This window comes from Sus scrofa, chromosome 13 (genome assembly GCF_000003025.6).
Source record: "Sus scrofa isolate TJ Tabasco breed Duroc chromosome 13, Sscrofa11.1, whole genome shotgun sequence".
Taxonomy (NCBI): domain Eukaryota; kingdom Metazoa; phylum Chordata; class Mammalia; order Artiodactyla; family Suidae; genus Sus; species Sus scrofa.
In genome coordinates this window covers 165,835,401-165,858,020 of record NC_010455.5, presented here as the reverse complement: position 1 = coordinate 165,858,020, position 22,620 = coordinate 165,835,401, and the positions used below count along the sequence as shown (strand labels likewise).

Here is a 22,620-nt window from a genome sequence, read left to right as displayed (position 1 = left end):
ATGAAATTTCTCTGTGCTACTACATTTTCTTCCATTTCTTTTTCTCTGCCTGACTTGTTATGATTTGAGGGTAAGAGGAGGGACATCGCTATAATATCTATATCTAATATCTGTTTAGCAGTCCAACTTCCTGGAGTCTGTTCCCAGAATAAGAAGTAACATCTTCACACACTATTCCTCACAGCATTCTTTGTAAAAGCAAAACACTGGAAAAAACCCATGAGTATTCCAATGTAATCCTTCAGTGGCCGATAAATGATGAAACATCCAGGGAGTTCCCTTGTGGTTAAGGATTTGGTGGTATCACTTTAGTGGCTTAGGTTACTGCTGTGGCATGGGTTCAATCCCTAGCCCAGGGCACAGCCAAAAAAAAAAAAAAAAAAAAAAATTGAGGAAACATCCATACAATGAGCATTTGGCTTATTGATAAAGAATATAGTAATAAAGAAGATTTCTTTGTACTGGTTCAGAGTAATTTTAGGATTTACTTTTTAAAAAAAAGCATGATGATGCACAGGAGTATATATAGTATACTAGTTTTTGAGGAAGAAAGAGGGGGTAGAGGTACACACACATTGATAACCCCTAACCAGTCAACAACAGTAAATATCCATAGTGCCCAAATCATAGTCTTTAACATACCATTCCCCCCATGTATATGTTTATATTATTTAACAAAAAAACAGTGGGAGGAAGAATTAAAAACTAATGAAAGGAAACCCTCTTATACTGTTGGTGGGAATGTGAATTGGTGCAGTCATTATGGAGAACACACACACACACAAAATGGAATGTTACTCAGTACCCAAACTGTAGCCTTTAAAATACCAATTCCTACTGAAAGGAACCAAGGCTTCTTAGGGAAATGGATGAGTCCAGGGCTGGGCCATTGTTTATTACAAAAAAACAAAGAAGCTATCAAAGACTGTTGGAATTCTACCAGAAGAAAATAGGAGCCAACGCAAAAGTCACTCCCATTGACCAAAAATGTGTAACTGTGAGCATCCAAAGGAACAATAACTATAATAATAAGTTGAAATGCATCAAATATATTTTTTAAAATCCTTCAGTTAATAATGATATCCTCCAGAAACCAAAGAAAGAAGCTTGATCACTTTTGGAGGTTCATAGGATACCAGTTCATTATGAAAATTAGGAAATGAAGGCAAAGAATCAACTACTTTACTTTTCTCTGAGTTGTGTTTAAGTGAGTCATCATGTGGTTGATGAAAGCTTACTTTTTAGCAAAAGTCCAGCTAGTAAATGGAGACAGAATACAGAACTAGAAGGGTTGTGCTCTTATAAGCTCTTATACAATAATGGTGTTAAACAGAGTTCATCAGTGGTTGCTGAAACCATTAGATGAAAGGATAATGGAAAACTTTGTTTTGGATGTATCAGACTGACTCCAGCCTGCGTCCATAGATCCATTTAACCACCACTGAAAGGTACAATCAGATTTTATAGACCTCCTAAGTACTAGTACCATCTATGAAATAGGCTTGCCAGGAAATAGATTTCAACTTGAAAGTCACCCAGCTTGTATATTTAACTATTAGAGAGGAAATACAGCATATGTGTGTTAGATGACCTCATAAGGAAGATACCAACCAAATCCTAAACGTGAGAAAGTCTATAGAAAAATAACTTGTTTTGTTTTACTAATAGATGTCATGTGAGGAAAAAAGGTGGTGGTCTTAGTGTTGCAGGTGTCGGAGGTGTTGGCACTGGGGGCTATAATTCAAAAACACTTAAAATAGTACATTGTAATATGTGTCTGGTTTGGATCTGAATTTAGATATATCACTTAGGTGTTACACCTAAAAGAACTTAGATGTTACAGTGATGCTGTGGTAATGTTTTTCAATTTTTAAATTTTGGAGTGAAGTGATATGTTTGATGGGGGAAGCTGGAAGATATATACATGAGTAAGAATGGTATAATACTGGTAACTTTTAAAGATAGGCGATAAGGGTTCATTAGATTTATTATTCTATGTATTTATAATATATATTTGTCTGAAATATCGATCAAACTCTGATCAAGACAGTGTTTTGTTCAACTTTTTGACCTCTGCTATCTGATAGGCATATAGTGATATTTTATGGTAAATCCTATTTTTGTTAGAATTTTTTTTTAATTTGTTGTTCCCCAATTTGTTCCTAATTGAGTATAAGGTTTTCTGTGCCAAGTAAATTAGGTAAAGTGTCCTCACCTGTCCAGTAAATTGCATATTTATGTGGACACATTGATGCCCTGGAAGTACAGATGAGCTCAAATAATACAAACTCAGAATGAATATTTGGGAATTTAAAACATGATATAGTTTGTGTTTTAAGAAGAAAAGAACATGAGATAAGGACCTTTACATTATGATGCCATGTATTTTAAGATGAAGATATAATTAATGTGAAAGTTGGAATTGATGGCTGAGTGCTGTGGAAATTAGTCCACTTCTTTTTCTGTTTGTACCTTTTTTGGTTGGCTTGTTGATCTACTGCTTGTTTTCTTGACACTTCTATTTACATAATTTCCCTTTTATAGGCCAATTCTTTCAAACTTACTTTAACAGTAATAAGAGAAAAATGATGAAATAGCACAATATTCTCTAAAACCAGTATTTTCTGTAATCAGTAGTGTTAAAACTTTGAAATGAAAACATGGTCAAAATGTTTTTTAAGTGACTATCTGATTATATATTTGCTCTAAGACTACACTTATGTTTCTCTAGGTTGGCAAATAAACAAGATAAGGAAGGGGCTTTAGGAGAAGCTGATGTGATTGAATGTCTCTCTCTGGAAAAACTGGTCAATGAGCACAAGTGCCTATGTCAAATAGTAAGTTTTGGGGGCTCTTTTTCCCTATGAATAATGTTCAGCATAACTTAGTTTTTATAAAGATGATAAGCAATTAAGGGGTAGGCAACTAGCAAAATAATTTGTTGTGTTTAAAAAAATTTTTTTAACCTAGGAAATCCTATTCTCATTGTTCATTTGATATTACTTAATATGGTGATATTTATTTTCTGTTTAGTTTTTACTGTTTCTGTTTAGTTATTTCAAAGACTATAGATTTGTTTTTTGTTTAGGACATTGCTGACAGGATCTGTGAGCGATGCAAACACATCATGCTATAAGTTTTGTGAAACAATGAAAGTATAAATACAAAATTTAAACTTAGGAGAAGTTTATAAAGAGTTTTGAAAATTATCAGGAGAGTTATGCAATCTTAAGACAGATGGACAGAGGAGATTTATAATCATTTATTCTGGTTTCAGAAAGTGATTGTTAGGCTGTCAACCTTAAAAGATGCTTATGCCATAAATTCCCTGGTATAAGGAAGTAAAACTTTATTCTGTTTTTAATAAGTAAGGGTATTTTTCTTCTAAAGGATCAATTTTGTCTTTCAATGAGTTTGTTTATTTTTTTATTTATTTTTGTCTCTTTTTTTAGGGCCTCACCCACAGCATGTGAAGGTTCCAGGCTAGGGGTCGAATGTGGCCGGCTTATGCCACAGCCACAGCAACACCAGATATGAGCCACATCTGTAACCTATACCAGAGCTCCCAGCAATGCCAGATCCTTAACCAACTGATCGAGGCCAGGGATCGATTCTGTGTCCTCACAGATACTAGTCAGATTCATTTACGCTGAGCCACGATGGGAACTCCTGAGTTTGTTTAAATTTAACTGGCATTGTCAGCTTCTTGTGTCATAACCGCTATCGTAGCTTACAGATATGATCCATAAAATGTTTCAGCTTCTGTGTATGTACTAATGTAGTAATCTTACAGAGGTGTTTTGTAAGTTAAAGAAGCAGGTCTTCATATCATTAATTTGGTGGGTTAATTTTGATTTGCCAGTAATTATACTTAATGGTTTAATGAGTAAATTTTTGTAGAGAAGTTTTAGTTTTAATCAAGTCAAGTTAAATTGCTATTTTTCAGGAACCTTGTTCAGCAGTCTTGGGATATGGAAAGAAAATTGATAAGTCCATTAAAAAAGGCCTTTATTGGCTGCTACATATTATTGCAAGAGACTTTGATGCCTTAAATGAACGCATCCAAAAAGACACAACAGAACAACGTGCTCTTGAGGAACAAGAGAAACGAGAAAGGGCAGAACGAGTACGAAAATTACGCGAGGAAAGGTAAGTAGATTAGTTCACAATGCATATGAAAAGTCAAAAACACCACATTTTTATGAATTTGTTAAGTTTTGTCTATATAGGTTCCTCTTTATATGAAGGAAGATACTAGGTTATATTTTGTTTATTTCTGTAGACCTGCACAAATTTGGAGGATAGGGTTCTAATTTTCCTGGTGGTGTTACAGCAGTTAAATTTATTCCTCAGCTATTTATTATTTATCACAGTTTTAAGATTTTTATCTCATTTCCTATAAGTACCTTTAGCACAGTGGATCTCAATCCACAGGGTGATTTTGCTTCTCAGAGGACATTTGGCTCTGGGAACATTTTTACTTGTCACAGCTGAGGAGAGTTGGAGTGCAGTTTATCTAGTGGGTAGAGACCAGAGATGCTGCTAAACATCCTGTGACGCAAGGGGTAGTCTCCCATAGCAAAGAGTATGTCACTAGACTGAGAAACCCTTTGTTAGTCTCAGCAGAGATAGAAGACAAGCTGTTAGTAGGTCAACCAGCTGGAGCAAAATCTGATCTTCAACCCTAGTTTTGTCTGAAAGTAGACTAATTTGCACCATCATAGGTTTTTAAGACATATTTTAAAAATGATTTTATACACATGTTGCCTGAAAGGAAAATTTTAGCAAACTCTGAATTTTAAAGAAATGATTACATGAATTCTATCACAGCATCATTAGTAATAATCTTGGAGTTCCTGTTGTGGCACAGCAGAAATGAATCCAACTGGTATCCCTGAGGGTGCAAGTTCGATCCGTGGCCTTGCTCAGTGGGTTGAGGATCTGGCATTGCCATGAGCTGTGGTGCAGGTCGCAGATGCAACTCAAATCCCAAGTTGTGGCTGTGGTATAGGCCGGTGGCTATAACTCCTGATTGAACACCTAGCCTGGGACCCTCCATATGCTGTGGGTGTGGCTCTAAAAAGCAAAACAAGAAAAAAGAAAAGAATCATTGATAGTAATCTTAATGCTAGAAGAACGTACTCAGATTTGCTTAGATGTTGAATTTAGTACTTAATCCCAAGATTTCTGTTTCTTTCTGCACTGGTTTGTTAAATGGCAGGGGAGGGGAGAGACAAAAAGATTTCCAAGTGAGCTCCTGTAAGATCCAAAGTTATCTTCCACCTACCTAAGTAGCATTGGCCTTCCATGTGCCTGAGCAGTTGCCGCCTGTAGGCAGTAACCCACTAACTACCCTGGTGATGTTTTTGCCAGGTGCTCTTTATACTGACAAGGAAAACCTCCGATGGCTGGTATCTTTCATTTAATTCAGAGATAGGACTTAAAGGAAAATATTTAGGAAGATGACTCTTCTGTCCTCAGTGCTCAATAACATGAGCAGGTCAGTCTAGGTCTCTTCTGATACAAATGTGAGATTTTTAGTTCCTCTGAGAATGTTTGATTTATATTTTCATGATATAAAGCTCATTACAATAAATTGTTTTTATAAATATACCTTCTATGTATTAAAATATATGGTCTTACTTTTCTGAAGGCTCCTTTGCCTTTTCTCCATTTAGAACATAAGCAACAACAAGAACCAAGGAGTTTCCATTGTGGCACAGCGGAAACAAATCCGACTAAGAACCATGAGGTTGCGGGTTTGATTCCTGGCCTCGCTCAGTGGGTTAAGGATGTGGCGTTGCTGTGAGCTGTGGTGTAGGTCGCAGACGTGGCTTGGATCTGGCATTGCTATGGCTGTGGTATAGGCCAGTAGCTATAGCTCTGATTCGACCCCTAGCCTGAGAACCTCCATATGCCATGGGTGCAGCCCTAAAAAAGCAAAAAAAAAATAAAAATAAAAAATAAAAAAAAAGACAAGAACCCAAAAATTGAATTGGATAAAAGAAATCTAATTAACTTTTTTTTTCAAGCTTTTACTTTTCCCATAAAAACATTCTAGATCATGTTATGGACGGCTTTTCTGGTACCCATTCCCCTTTCCTTCTTTTTCCCAGCCATGCTACCAGTGCTCCTAGTCCTCTCCTGTTGAACAGAGACTCTAGAATAAAAGTAAATTGGTATTTAGACAAGAATAATTTTAAAAAAACTTTACATTGTTAAATCCAATCTAATAGGCTTAGATATTTTTGAAAAAACAGTAGAACAAGCTATTATTTGTATCTGAAAATAGTACGTCAATGCCGGATACCTGAAATTGGTTACAAATAAATGAATAACATTAGTAACAGTGACTGTCCTATAAGTATGCTTGTTTACAGAATGCTTTCACAGATATTACTTTATCTGAAATAACTCTGTGAATTAGATATTTTTATCTACATAAATGTAGGGGAAGTTGAAGCTGAAAAATCCAGATACATGTCTAAGGTCACGGAGGTAGTAAATTGCAGATCTCCAAATCTTGGCTTCCTAGATTCAGAATGAAAGGAAATATCTTTCCATCATAGAACTTAATTAATAAATGCCATAATCTAGTTGCGGATCCATAATAGTCATGTTTCTGTCTTCAGTGCTTTTTTTAGTAACTTATTACTATCATTTATGGGACAACATTAACTGTAAGTTAAAGAGATATTAAAAGTCTCAATAGTAATTAATATAGGAGTACTTATTAATATGAGTGATATAAGGCAACTTATTTGTATAGCCTTTTCTACTAATGTAAAACAACAGTTGTTATCTAGTTTATATATGACATATCACCAAACACAGCTCAGATCTGGCATTGTTGTGGCTATGACATAGGCCACAACTGTAGCTCCAATTCCACCCCTGGCCTAGGAATTTCCATATGCTGCAGGTATGGCCTAAAAAGACCAAAAAAAAAAAAAGAAAAAGAAAAAAAAAAAGTCATAGGGAATGTCAATTTCATCAGCATTTCTTTCTTTTAAATTTCAAATGATTGGAGTTCCCTGGTGATACAGCAGGTTAAGGATCTGGCATTATCACTGCTGTGGTTTGGGTTCCAGCTGTATCTTGGGTTCAGTCCCTGGCACAGGAAATTCCTCATGCTGCAGACATGGCCACAAAGAAAAAAAAATTCAGATGATTAATTTCTACGTGGGGATAGAGACCCATTACCTGCATAAGGATTTCAGGAAAACTCTCAGAATTCAAAGCCATGTCCATATGTTTAAATTACTGAATATAATAGCCTTAAACCTATTGCAAATGTTCTTAAAGTTGGTCCAACATTTCTCATAAAGAATTCCAAATTTTTTCCCTCAAACAATAGAGAACAAAGAGAGCAAGAGCAGGCTGAACACCATGGAACCAGTGGTCTGGCAGAGTTGGACCCAGAACCAATTATTGTTAATCCTTTCCAGCCAATAGCATCTGTAATCATTGAGGTATGGATGGTGGCAAATGTAATTTTTATATCTTGAGTTATAAAGTCGGAAGTTGAGAAAGAAGGCAGGGAGTTGGGAAAGGAGGCATGGAGGTAGAAGTATTTCACCAGAGGTTTATTATTTGTGAAAGAAATTAAGTGGGAGAGAAAGGTTAAAAGTTTGCTCTTTTTTCTTGCTTGTCAAATTTATCTTTTGATCTAATGTAAAAAGGGAAGATGACTTCAGAATTAACTGAGAATGAAAATGAAGATTGCGGTGTTCCCATCGTGGCTCAGTGGTTAATGAATCCGACTAGGAACCGTGAGGTTGCGGGTTCGATCCCTGGCCTTGCTCAGTGGGTCAAGGATCCGGCGTTGCCGTGAGCTGCGGTGTAGGTTGCAGACACGGCTCGGATCCCACATTGCTGTGGCTCTGACATAGGCCAGTGGCTACAGCTCCGATTCGACCCCTAGCCTGGGAAACTCCATATGCCGAGGGAGCGGCCCAAAAAATGGCAAAAAGACAAAAAAAAAAAAAAAATGAAGATTGCATGTGGCAACTGTCATAGTTACTGTTTGATAAATCTTTTTTGTCACTTACTTCATATGATAGCAATATGTTTGCTCTTATTTACATTGTCTTTGTCCCTGTATTGCTGTTACTACTCCTTTATAATTATTTTGATGCTTATGATGCATTAGAGTACATAAATCATTTTCTAGTTATTTTTTTCTGGGGTACTTAATGTTTGAAACTAAAATAAATTATTTTGTATCTGAATATCATTTATTTTAATTTTCTGTGTTAGAAGTTTTACCAGAATTAATTTGTAGGTTTTAATCATGAAAAAGCTAAGGGGTTGTGTGTGTGTGTGTGTGTCTGTCTGTCTGTCTGTCTGTCGATATATCTGTGTCTTTGTTTTCATTTTCTGCTGGTGTCCAGAGATTGCACTGGCCCTGCTTTAATCACCTTCAGCAGCCTTGCCTCCTCAGTGGCAGAGCTTCCTAAACCTCCTCTCCATTCTCAGAGCTTAATGTGGCAGCTGGCTTGCTGGAGCCGCCTGTATGTTCTCCATTCCTCTTCCCCTATCACTGCCTCCTTCCACACAGGTATTCTGCTGGAAAGGTGGATGGTTATTTCTTCCTGGGGGCTGCTGCTGAGGAGGGAGGCAGCTCCACAGGTAAGAAGATGATTGGATAGTTTTTGGTGTTGCTTTATTTTGTAATTGATTATATGAGATATTTCATCTTAAGTTGTTTAGATTCCAGAAAGTTAATTGTATTTAATCTTTTTACTAACCTCAGTGAATGTATCTTAAGTTTGTTCTTTTCTTAGTAAAGCAGTTATAATAACTTGAACTATTGTTTTGTCTTCATCCTATTAAATACTGTGTTTTCAAAGTTTATGTTCTTTAAAAAATATTGGTAGAGGAAAAGGAGAAGAAATCAAGTTTGACTTTTCGCTTTGAAACATTGATTTACTCTATGTGTAATAAAACTCACCCAGTAAATACTGACCAATTATTTTATAGTACCATGGTTATAAATTACTTTGAAAGGCTTAGTGCTTCTACTAACATTGTATTTTTCACAATATAAAGATAAGAACAGTACTGCTATACAGCATGGAATATCTTATATTGAAGCCCCTGAATTAATAAGTCACATGGGGAAAGCACAATTATGCTTTTAATTTACAGTAATTAAGAAAATCACCAGTAAAGAAATGAAACAATCGGAGTTCCCGTTGTGGCATAGCAGAAATGAATCCAACTAGTATCTATGAGGATGTGGGTTTGACCCCTGGCCTTGCTCAGTGGGTCGGGAATCTGGCGTTGCCATGACCTGTGGTATAGGTCACAGCCACAGCTCGAATGTGGCATTGCTGTGGCTGTGGTGTAGTCTGGCAGCTGCAGCTCTCATTAGACCCCTAGCCTGGAAACTTCCATATACCACGGGGGTAGCCCTAAAAAGCAATAAATAAATAAATAAACAAACAAAAATAAAAAAGAAATGAAACAATTAGAAATAAATGATCCATGGTCTCCTTTTTCCTGAGAAAATTTTCTTTTTTTCCCATAAAATTTCTCCTTATATTATTACCTTACATTCATTCCTTTGATTATACCATAGATATTAAAAATGGTGAGGTATTGGTTCCAGAATAGATCGATGGAACAAATAGTAGCAAAGCATATTATACCTAAGTATTTAATGTAAGATAAAAGTTAACATTTCAGAGTTCTCGTTGTTCAGTGGGTTAAGAACTGTCATAGTGTCCATGAAGATATGGGTTTGATCCTCAGCCTTGCTCAGTGGATTAAGGATCCAGTGTTGCTGCAAACTGCGATGTAGGTCGCAGATGCGGCTTGGATCTGTCATGGCTGTGGCATGGACCTGCAGCTGCGGCTCTGATTTGACCCCTAGTCTGGGAACTTCCCTATGTTGCAGGTGTGGCCATAAAAAGAAAAAAAAATGCTAACATTTCAAATCTGGGAGATAAGGATATTAGAAAAACTGAACAATCATTTGGAAAAAAGTAAAATTATTGAAAACTGAATACCAAATTAAATTTCAAAAGACTTAATGTATATTAAAAGAAACCTTAAAGATATACAGAGTATAAATATTTGTATGTACTTAGAGGAGGAGAAACTTTCAAAGAAGAATAATCAAGCTGCAAATTATAGTGACAAAATGTAGATTTTATTATATTTAGCTTTTAAAGGGCTGTTCTACAAGTTTAAACATAAAAATTGTAAACAAATTCTAATAAAAAATATTTGAGACACATGAGATAAAAAAAAAGAACCTTTAAAAATTACTGTGTTGGAGTTCCTGTCATGGCTCAGCGGTTATCAATCCCGACTAGTATCCATGAGGATGTGGGTTCAGTCTCTGGCCTTGCTCAGGTGGGTTAAGGATCCGGCATTGCCATGAAGCTGTGGTGTAGGTTGCAGACCTGGATTGTATCTCACTCATGTTGCTGTGGCTGTGGTGTAAGCCGGCAGCCATAGCTCTGACCTGACCCCTAGCCTGGGACACTCCATATGCCAAGGGCATGGCCCTAAAAACATAAAAGACAAAAATAAATAAATAAACAGTCTTGGTGTTGGTAATTTGTGTCTTCTCTCTTTAAAGAAAAAATTAAAAAAATAAAAAATTACTGTGTAAATGAGACTCTATTAATAGAAAAATGGTTATTGGATTTTCATAGGTGGTTAAAGAAAAAATAAAAATGGCAATAAGGATGTTTAATAGATTATCTTTTAGTAATAAAAAATAAAAAATCAAATTAAATAAGCACTGAGGTAAAAAAATATTTATTAGTTTGGTGGAGATAGAAAAGATTGATAATGATGTCCAGCATTAAAACAGATACGGGGACTCCTGCAGGTGCAGCCCTAAAAAGACAAAAAAAAAAAAAAAAAAAAATATATATATATATATATATATATATATATATATATATGGGGGGGAGTACCCACTGTGATGCAATGGGATTGGCAGCCTCTCTGGAGTCCTGGGATGCAGGTTCGATCTCTGGCCCAGCACAGTGGGTTAAGGATCCGTTGTTGCTGCAGTTTAGGTCACAACTCCAGCTCAGATCTGATCTCTGGCCCGGGAACTCCATAAACCACTGGGGAAATAGCACTTTCTCAATCCTTTGACTATGGTGTTATTTAACTTTAGTTTTTCTGGAGGGAAGGTTGTGATATGTCACATTTTAAAACGTGCTTACCTATTGATCCAACAGCTTAACTGTTAGGAATTTATTCTAAAGAGGCAATTCAGTAATTGTATTTCTTTTAATAGTAAAAAATTGAAAATCACTTCTTTGTCCATTGGTTAAGAATTGGTGAAATAAGTTATGATAGAACCATTCAAAATAATAATGTAGTTGATGAAAGTAGTAATAGCTAACACACATAGTATTATATAATACTTTCATAGCTACCACTTTATTATGTATGTGTCAGGCACTATTCTAAGCACTTCATATATTGATTGACAAAGAAAGAAATGTGTATTCTTAAATTTAAACTTCAACTTTTTAATAACCTATATGGGAAAAGAATCTGAGAAAGAATAGATATATGCATATGTATAACTGTTTCACATTTTTCTGTATGCCTGAAACTAACACAACATTGTACATCAACTATTCTCCAATAAAATTTTTTAAGAAAAGAAAGTAAAATAAAACTTCAATTCTTTTTTTGTTTAAAACATATGCATATACATAGATATATATCGAGAGAGTCAGTCAATCACATTTATGTATGTTTGTGGCTGGTATATGTCTGTATGTGTGTGGAGCAGGCAAAGAAAAGCACCCCTTAGTGACTACATCAAATGGTGGTCATCTCTAGATTATGGAATTACCACTTACATTTGTTTTCTTTTTTTATGGAGTCTTTGTTTTCTGAATGTTTGGCAATTAGTTTGTTTTAATGTTATATTCAACAGATAATTTTTAGTAGAAATATCACAGTGCCCTAAAGTTACAGAATGCTCTTGGATTATTTGAATTCTTCCTTAAAACTCTCTTAGATACAACTGTTACATTAAAAATGATATATTTCATTTTTGGTAGAATGAAAAAAAACTTGAAAAAGAGAAAAAGAGGCAAAATATGGAGAAAGACAGTGATGGCTCCCTCCTGAAACATGAAATGGAGCATGAGGAAATAGAGACACAGAGCCAGATCAGCGACAGCAGCCAAAAAAATGATGAATTTGGAATAGTAGAAAATTATAAGGAGGCATTAACACACCAGTTGGAAAATGAAGATGAGACAGACCACCGATCATCAGAACCAGGTGATAAATTTAGCTATTAAAATATATATATATGTATATATGGTTATTTTATATTTGTTTCATTTATTTTTGTTTTATATATAACAAATATATGTATATATAACTTAAAAATACTTCTTTCACTTGTCATGTTATTTTCAGAGAAAAAATGTTCTGTAAGATTTTTTTCATCTCCAAATGCAATGTCATATTTCTTGTGGATTTTAATCATTAGTCAGTTTGCTTAGTTTTTATTCACGATGCCTTAAAATCTAATCCTTTATAACTTAAAAGAATTTCAGCATAATATTTGTTTTTAATTATATTTTCATAAATTTGGAATATCGCATAGCCCCAGGAGTCCTTGGAATGTATTTAAAATGTTTAAAGTTTTTGAAGGGTTTGTTTTGTTTTGTTTTTCTTAATCTTCATAATGTTACAGTCAGCATCATTTCCTTTTTTTACTTGTTATTTCCATAGGATATAGACATAATCAGTTGAGCATTTTTAAGGTTTTATCGAATAGCCATTTTCCTCTTATTTTAATATTATATAAAATCTTTGATTCATAATTGCTTTTCTTTTTCTAAGTTGTTATGTGATTTAACAGGAAGTTCATGTCTTTTAGTGTTATAGAGAGATAGCCTTTGTTTGGACTAGACAACCTACAGTAGCATCCTGACTTTCTCACTACTAGATATGTTACATGATATAACATTCTTCACTCCTAATTTCCTCATGTCTAAAATGGGCTTAAATGTCATCTTTTTTCATTAGGCTTTTAGGTTTACTTATCATAAAAATGACCCTACAATGTTCTAAGCACAGGGCCTGATACACAGGAGATATGCAATAATCATTTCTTCCTTGCCATTTGTACTTAAAAGTGTGGTTCCATGATACGTAAGAATTACACAATATCTAAGAGTTTATGAAAATAAGATCTCAGTCTCTGAGGTGCAGATTAGTTAACATGGATATTTTGCTGTATAAAAATTATTAGGTTTGAAAGTTAAATACTTTTTGTAATTTGGAAAGTTGGAGTAGCCACATTTGTACCTATATAGCTCTGTCAACAGAATAAAACAAAAAATAGACTGAAAGTGGTCTCTAAATATATTGGAATTAATACATTGTTAAAGAACAAAATGATTTGGCAAATGATTTGAAAATATTGCATAGGAAGATATGATAGTCAATTATAGGAGTTCCCGTTTTGGCGCAGTGGCTAACGAATCTGACTAGGAACCATGAGGTTGCAGGTTCAATCCCTGCCCTTGCTCAGTGGGTTAAGGATCCAGCGTTGCCGTGAGCTGTGGTGTGGATTGCAGACATGCCTTGGATCCCGCATTGCTGTGGCTCTGGCATAGGCCAGTGGCTACAGCTCTGATTCGATCCCTAGCCTGGGAAACTCCATATGCCATGGGAGCGGCTCAAGAAAAGGCGAAAAAAAGAAAAAAAAAAAAAAAAGATAGTCAATTATATAACTATAATGTAATGATAATTATTATAATTAACATTATATGTAATACTTTAGAGCATGGTTTCAGATGCCTTTTATTATTTAACACAGCACTGTGCTGTTTAACCTAGCAATCCTGAGATATATTATTCTCATTATATAGACTAGGAAACCAGGGACTTGGAGGAGTTGAGTAATTTAAGATCATACTTCTCATCTGTGGCTGTACTGAGACACACTCCTCTCAACTTGAGATCATCTGGTGCATATCCCATGATCTGCCATGACCCTGTGGCACTGCCCATCCTAAAGTATCATATGAGAGAGAGAGAGAGAGAGAGAGAGAGAGAGAGAGAGGGAGGGAGGGAGGGAGGGAGGGAGGGGGAGAGAGAGAGAGAGGAAGAAAGAAAGAAAGAAAGAAAGAGGGAGGGAGGGGACATGTGCATAATATTTCACATATAATTTTAATCATATGGTCCTTTCGTTTCTCCCAGCTATAAAGCTTACAGCTTTAATTGTAAAAAGATTTCTGTTTCTATTTAGGGTAAAATGTCTCAAATAACAATGTTTTAAATATGCTTGTATTATTCATTGCTTTCTAGGTTTCGTAGATGTTGAGTATTTTTCCTTTTTTTTTTTTTGCTTTATAGGGCCGCATGTGTGGCATATGGAAGTTCCTAAGCTAGGGGTCAAATTGGAACTGCAGCCACTGGCCTACGCACAGCCACAGCAACAGAGGATCCAAGCCACGTCTGTGACCTACACCATAACACCACAGGTCATGGCAACACTGGATACTTAACCGACTGAGCAAGGCCAGGGATCAAACCCACATCCTCATGGTTGCTAATGGGGTTCATTCCTCCTGGGCCAATAATTATGTAACAGATAACTCCCATTTTAGAAAATGTATACATATAAATTTAGCAGTTTAGTATTGTCAGTTACAATATTTCAGTGACTTTGATGTTTGGTTATTTAATCATAATGTCACCCTGGTTTACATTGTTAAAGGTTACACATTAGCATCGATGCACTTAAAATGTTCATGTGTGTTTAGTGAGAATCTGTAAATAGTTATTTTTAGAAAGATCACAAATTTGGTTTTGTAAGGTCTAATAATGTGAGTTTGGTTTTCAGGCATATCTTGTTGGGGGTTAATGGTTAATGTGTTTGGATTTGATTGGGATCTTTCTTTACATTTCAAAAGATTATTTTTGGACTTAGAATTATTCTATATACCCTACTGAGAAATCAACTTCTCCTTACCCACCCTCCCAGGCCATTCTGAGTTTCAAGGAAATCCCTGCAATTAGATAATTCTGCTTACTTATTATGGAATAATACCATTTACTTGTATTTGGAAATATAGACTTTTTTGGTATTCTGAATCACCTTTCATAGAACTTAAAATTTTTTTTTGCCATTTGTATCATATTCATTAATCATTCATTCAATAAGCAATCACTTAAATTAATTCTTAGAAAAAGAAAGTTCATATTTCATTATTGGTAACAATTTTTAAGTTGAATTAAAGATATATTCCTATGGTAATAATAACAATATTCTAATTCTTTATTTTTTTTATTATAGAGTAACTTTTTCCCAAAAGCATAAAGGTTCATGTTTATATCCTTATAGATAACAGTAAAAAGAAAACTAAGAAACTCAGAATGAAAAGGAGTCACCGTGTAGAACCTGTTAATACAGATGACTCTGCTCCTAAGAGTCCAACACCACCCCCACCTCCTCCTCCTGGTGAGTAGACTGATATTGATACTAAATTTAGAAATACTGCTTTAAACAAGAAGAACAAGAAAGAAATCATGTAGCTTTTACTCAGTATATTCATTATCTTTTGAATTTGTGAAAAAAAATAGAATTCTTTTCTCCTTTTGTTCAGAATTTATCAACATAAACATTTACTGGTTTTTTTAATCAGAAAAAAATGTTATAGGAAAATAAACAAAAATTAATAAGAAAAATTTACCAAGCACTTCCTATAGTGGATTCAAGTCCTATTTGAAATATCAATACTCAAATTGCTAAAAGGAATTTAAATTTCATGAATGGATGGCTAATATCAGCATTTAAAAAATTGGATCTTTAGTCCTAAAAATTAACATTTGAAAGCAAGATGTGTAAATATTTCCATTATATTTCCAACATATGTACTGACTTTCTTAGCTATTATGAGGATTAAATGGAATATTGCATATAAAGCACTGGGCCATACTAACTTCACAGTAATTATTGAGTAATTTTTCAGCACTAGGCATAATACCTCACATGCTCAATAAATATCTAAGCGTTTGTTAGTTTATAGTATCTTTTTAGGCTTGCTAGAAGTCTTTAGATGGTAAAATTTCCCTTTGAGGATTATTTTAAGACTCATTGGTAGTACTCCATTGAGTGAGTGTACATTTATTAACCTTATTATTTTAACCTTTGCTAGAGGTTAAAATAGTGACCTGAGGGTATTTATGATGGTGGTGTAGATGCTTGTATTTTTATACTAAAAGTAAATAAAATGTAAAGCACATTTTACCAACCTGTAATTAGAGTTTTAAATAGCCATTTAAAATGGGTTTGTGGTTATTTAGTAGTGGGTCATTCAGTATATGAATTGACATTGAAATTATATATATACATTCCTGTAGAGAGAAGGATCCTCTCAGCAGACTTGAAGATGTGTTCTTTAACAGTGTTTTTAAATGTCTTTCTTTTTCTTTAGTTGGCTGGGGAACCCCCAAAGTCACTAGACTTCCAAAACTTGAGCCTCTTGGTGAAACACGTCATAATGGTAATGCAGAAGGATCAGTTTTCAAATATCTATACATTCACATTCACTGTATATATCACATTCATTTTTCTTTACCTCATTACTTCAACAAAATTTTACTTTTGGAAGCCTTTCAAATCCACAGCCATTCCTTTTTCATTATGCTTTGTTTTTTTTTATTTAAGTGCCCTTTGCCTCTATGTAATTTGATTTGATGTTTACCTTAGAATATAGAGGTAAAGATAATCATAGCGTGCGTTTTATTCATTATATTATTAATGTAAATCGTTATGAAAAAGGAAAAGATTTTAAAGCAACTTAAATATAAGACATTACGGTTATAGTATTAAAAAACTTCATTGTCCTATATGTTCTTGATATACTCAATGATAATCCCATATAATTGTTCTTTCTCTACTTGTAATCACACTCAGCTGCTGAATATTAAAATGAAGTAAAAAGTAACATAGTTTGTAAAATCACAGACCAAATCAGTAAACCAAATAAAGTTCAACTCAACAGAAAGTCTAAAGCTACTTCATTGACTCAAGAAAACCCCCTTTTTTGGATGATATTAACATAAGGTTTAGTACAGCCAGTGTAGGTATGGAGGAAATCCAACTGGAAAATTAGAGAAAGGACAGTTGAAATAGAGAACTCCCTTATACAATGGGCAGAAGATTTGGTCTTAGACCATCAGCTCAGATTCTTTTAATGAAATATTGCTAGAATACAAAAGGATAATTATATATTTATATCTATTTATCTATATAGTGTCTTGGTAAACTTCTTCATCAAGAACATCCAAGTTCCTTTTTGATGGCTCTGTTTATGTAATCTAAGACTTAGTTTCCTAAGAAAACCTATTTACTAAGGGAAAAAAAATAGAATTTAATCTTCGTAAAAGTGTTATATAATTTAAAATTATATCAAACTATTTTTATTCAAATACTATATAAATTTAAATGTGCTATTTGCTTTCTTTTTATGAAAAATTTGTCAATAATGAAATATTTCTTCATATTCATTAGTGAAAATTAAATTTTTTTTTTCACTTCTAAAGACTGAAAGTTTGTCCTTAGACTATGTCAGAATTACAGTGAAATATGTCTGTTTGGTTGCTGATGTTACATTATGATATTTCTATTGACTATAATACGTTCTTTTATTATACTCTAAAATTGTATTAGAATATATTATCAGTTTAAATATTCACTGTTATTAAAAACAATTAGGTAATTATATATACACACACATACACACACATTAGAAATTTCTCATGTAACATGTATTATTTTTCTCTTACTGAATTAGGCAACCAACAAACAACTATGTTGTATTTGATACTACCTAAAACATTAGTAATGCCAAGATGAATAAGATATAAATTCTACTTTGGGGAACCTAGTCTAATAAAAAAGACAATACTTCAGCTTACTAGAGTCTAAATGACAGTTCACAATATATGGCAATAAGTTCTCTTGTGTAAAACTGGAGTACTGTGCTCAAACCACCTAGACAGTGAAAGTGGTATTAGGACTGGGTCTTTGAAGAATGAGAAGAATCAGTAAGCAGAAGAAACAGACTATTCAGAGGTGGAAAGGTAGGAGGACATTGCTTATTTGGAAAACTGAATGAAGTTACTTGTGACTAGACCTTAGGTTCATGTGGATAGAGTGGGTAAGAAAGAGGAAATTTAAAGTTATAGTGAGTGTTAAAACTGAATTATGGCTTATAACCAGATTACTTACGGCCTTGCATATATGTTAAGATGTCTGGACTTGATATGATTTTATGAGAGACACTGCATTTTTAGCAGAGAAATAGTATCACTAGATTCTTTTTGTTGAGGAAAATAATTTTTGTCACAGTGTAAAGTTCAGACTAGATCGTGGTTGCACCTGAGGTAAGGATCCCAGTTAGACACTGTTGCAGTAATCAAAATGAGAAGTGAGGAAAAGGAGTTGGAATGGAGGATAAGAAATGTACACAGAATATTTTAATAATTATAAGTACTATTTGATGAATGTATGTGTTGGCTGAAAGGAGAGAAGAACAGAGTAATATTTGGCTCAAGTGGGTTGAAGAGGAAGGAAATTTGCTTCAGAGTGTCTGTAGTTTTATCTATTTGGAAATGTCTGTAGGCCAGTACAAGTGAGATTCTGGAGCTCTGGAGAGAAGGGACCCAGGTAGGTGGGAAGGTATGTAAGTAGTGTTTCCCAGTTGTCATCACACAGTAGGAATGCTTTGCCCCTAACAGATACTTTGTAATTGTTTACTGAATGAATGCAGTTGAGGGAATGATAGTTTCCTGTTTCTGAGGGAAATTATGTGAAATTAGGAGGAAATAAGTAACGGTAGCATCTAAGGAGAACATTATAGTTAAAGGCAAATGAAAAAGAGGTTGAAAATGGGGTAAGATGGTTGTTATTCATTGTTTGCTTTTGTTTGGTTTTGCCTTGCTTTCCTGTGTTTGTTAAGTTAGAACTCCTAAGAAAGAACAACAATAAATTAGCTAAGTTTAAGACCACCATTACCCTAATATCAGTTAAATGTTTTTATTATTTTTTCTATAAATCTTAAGTCAAAGTACACCTAATCTGGGTTAAAAAAAAATGTGTGAACACAGAGCACTGTAAACCAGCTACAATGGAAAAAAAAAATCATTTTAAAAAATGTATTATCAACTAACTGTTTTCACTAATAGGGAAGAAAGCCAGTATAATAAAATTAATTTTTTTTATTTTATGATTTTTTCCATTATAGTTGATTTGCAGTGTTCTGTCAATTTCTACTGTACATCAAAGTGACCCAGTCATACATACATATATATATATTCTTTTTCTCATATTATCCTCATCATGTTCTATCACAAGTGACTGGATAAAGTTCCCTGTGCTATACAGCAGGATCTCATTGCTTATCTAATAATGAAATTAAATTTTTAATTAAAAAGATTAGTTTTTAAGGTTTATCATGAGATTTTCACCTGTGAGATACTGATAGTTGGCAGTTCTATAACTGCATCTTCTTCTTTTCCCTAACATTGTACACATTTCTTTGCTTGTGGTTGATGGCAAGTAGACAAGAGATACATGATGAACAAAGGTAAATAATTAAAAGTTGACTGCATTGGGGTTTGGCACTTAAAATTTACAGGAATGTAAAACAATTTGTTATAGTCAAATTGGGAATTTTTTTTTTTTTTTTTTTCTTTTTAGGGCCACAGGTGCGGCATACGGGAGTTCCCAGGCTAGGGGTCAAATTGGAGCTACAGCTGCTGGCCTATACCACAGCCACAGCAACATGGGATCTGAGCTGCGTCTGCAACCTACATCACATTCACCGCAGTGCCTGATCCTTAACCCCAGATCCTTAACCTGAGCGAGGCCAGGGATCGAACCACATCCTCATAGATCCTAGTCGGCTTCATTACCAATGAGCCATGACGGGAACTCCCAAATTAGGAATGTTTTAAGGCAGATTTTTATTTGTTGTTTGACTGTAGACATTACCTTGATGGCAGTTTGATTTTACTTTTCTAATGGGTTTTATTTTCCATAAACCTCTCTCTGTCTAACAGGTAAGGCAGATACATTCAGAGAAGGACTTAAAAAGTAAATCTGTATTCTCTCTCAGTCCATACTTCAACATGTTATGTGTTGTACAGTTTGAAAAATAAATCAAAGAATCTGTTAGCCAAAAATACCGAGTGCACAAGCTAAAGAATATTTTCAAATCTTAAAATATAAATGAAGATAAAAATCTTTTATATTAAAAAGTTTGAAGCCCTCTATAAAAATGGGTATTATCAGTTAATTTGGTCATATAAGTTGGGTACTATGGTCAACTTATATCCAGTACAGTTAAGGCAATAAGAAACCTACTTTGTTTTCTGGCAAAGAATTAATACCAAATCAATTGCAAAAATACAACTTCTTGGGAGGGAAAAGGAATAATTTCTTGCCGCATGTATGTGATTGATTTTTTTAGGAGGGTGCTTTTTTTTCTTTTTTGACCACTCCACAGCATATGGAAGTTCATGTGCCACAGCTGTAGCAACGCTGGATCTGTAACCCACTGTGCCAGGCTGGGGATAGAACTCACACCTCCACAGAGACAAGCTGACTCATTAACCCACTGCACCACAGTGAGAACTCCTAGGAGGGTATTTTTAAATTTCAGAAGTAAAACATAATAAAAACTATATTCATTCAGCTTAATTGTGAGTTCTGTTATGTGTTAAAATTCACATTAATTTTAAATCAAGAAATTAGAAAAGGCATACTTTAAATTTATCAAGATAATTGTTATAATTTTAATTATAGCAATAATAATAACTATATATACTATATGCCTGGCATATTACTAAGCACTTTAGCTGCGTTATCTCATTTTAATTCTAATAGCCTTGTAAGATGGGCAGTAATACCCCATTTTTTTTTTTTTTTTTTTTTGTCTTTTGTCTTTTGTTGTTGTTGTTGCTATTTCTTGGGCCGCTCCCGCGGCATATGGAGGTTCCCAGGCTAGGGGTCGAATCAGAGCTGTGGCCACCAGCCTACGCCAGAGCCACAGCAACGCTGGATCCGAGCCGCGTCTGCAACCTACACCACAGCTCATGGCAACGCCGGATCGTTAACCCACTGAGCAAGGGCAGGGACCGAACCCGCAACCTCATGGTTCCTAGTCGGATTCGTTAACCACTGCGCCACGACGGGAACTCCTTTTTTTTTTTTTTTTTTTTTTTTTTTTTTTTTTTTTAATACCCCATTTTTTGCATGAGGAACCTACACCCCAAGGTCATGTAGCTATAAGTGGCAGAATCAGGATTTGAACTTATATCTGTCCAGCTTTGAAATCCACACCTTTATTTCATCATATTATACTATTACATTAAAATTTATTGGAGTATCATTATAGTTGCTTTAAATTTATAGTTCCTTGAAAAATAATTTTCTCTTAATACCTTTTCTTTAAAGAGGCAAATGTATTCTTCTTAGCCGTGCCTGCAGCATGTGAAAGTTACCAGGCCAGGAACTGAACATGCACCACAGCAGCAACCCAAGCTGCTTCAGTGACAATGCTGGATCCAAACCGATGTTTAAAATATTTGAAATAGAGGGTATGTGAGGTTGATACAACTCATTACCGATGGTGTTAGCCTTGGTCGTTTGGGTAAGGTGGTATTTGCCACATTGTAAAATGTTACTGTTTTTCTCTCTTTGTAATTAACAAATATCTTAGAAGTAAAACTTTGAGATTATGCAGATATTCTGTTCCCCACAAACTTTAGACTACTAGTTTTATCATCCGTCATTCGATAGTGTCTGCAAAAGTTATTATTGTGGTGTTAGCCTTATGATAGTTTTCTATTTCTCTCTCTTTCACTGGAATTGATTCAATTTCATATTTTTTTCTTCCAGTTTTATTGAGATTTAATTGACCTGCATCACTGTGTAAGTTTAAGGTGTACAGCATAATGATGTGATTTACATACGTCATGAAATGATTCCCAAAATAAGCTTGGTGAACATATATCATCCCATGAAGAAAAAAAAATAAAAGAAAAAGAAAAAAAATTTTTTCCTTGTGATCATTTTGTAACTGGATAGTGACATTTATTTTGTAACTGGGTATTCATACCTCTTAATTTCCCTCACCTGTTTCACTCATCCCTCACACCCCACCCTACTGCGCCCTCCACTGCCCTCCCCTACCCAGCAACCACATTTGTTCTCTGTATGCATGACTCTCTTTCTTTCTTTCCCTCCCTTTCTTCCTCCCTTTCTTTTCTTTCTTTCTTTTCTTCTTTTCTCAAGGCTGCACTTGTGGCATATGGAAGTTCCCAGGCTAGGGGTCAAAAGAGAGCTGGAGCTACAGCCTATGCCACAGCCACAGCAGCATTGGATCTAAGATTCATCTGCTGCTTATACCACAGCTCCCAGCAATGCTGGATCCTTAACCCACTGAATGAAGCCAAGGATCAAATATACATCCTCACAGACACTATTTGTGTTCTTAACCCACTGAGCCGCAGTGGGAACTCCTATGATTCTGTTTCTGTTTTGTTATGTTTGTTCATTTGTTTTTTAGATTCCACATATAGGTGAAACCATATGGTATT

At 34.7% G+C, this 22,620-nt stretch overlaps 1 protein-coding gene across 6 annotated transcripts in view; it reads left to right on the top strand.

Moving 5' to 3' along the window:
• ARL13B (ADP ribosylation factor like GTPase 13B) overlaps nt 1–22,620 on the top strand; it is an 81,188-nt gene that overhangs the window by 52,939 nt on the left and 5,629 nt on the right. For 3 of the 6 annotated variants that reach the window (XM_013991460.2, XM_013991457.2, XM_021070735.1), the window contains 6 exons: nt 2,732–2,837; nt 3,947–4,149; nt 7,358–7,472; nt 12,048–12,273; nt 15,356–15,472; nt 16,449–17,019. In XM_013991460.2, the coding sequence (XP_013846914.1) occupies nt 2,732–2,837; nt 3,947–4,149; nt 7,358–7,472; nt 12,048–12,273; nt 15,356–15,472; nt 16,449–16,711 (1,030 nt within the window). In that variant the 3' untranslated portion in view covers nt 16,712–17,019. Of the gene's footprint in view, nt 1–2,731; nt 2,838–3,946; nt 4,150–7,357; nt 7,473–12,047; nt 12,274–15,355; nt 15,473–16,448; nt 17,020–21,919; nt 21,953–22,620 lie in introns of those variants that run through there. The other 3 variants (XM_021070733.1, XM_021070732.1, XM_021070734.1) reach the window with 3 other exon arrangements.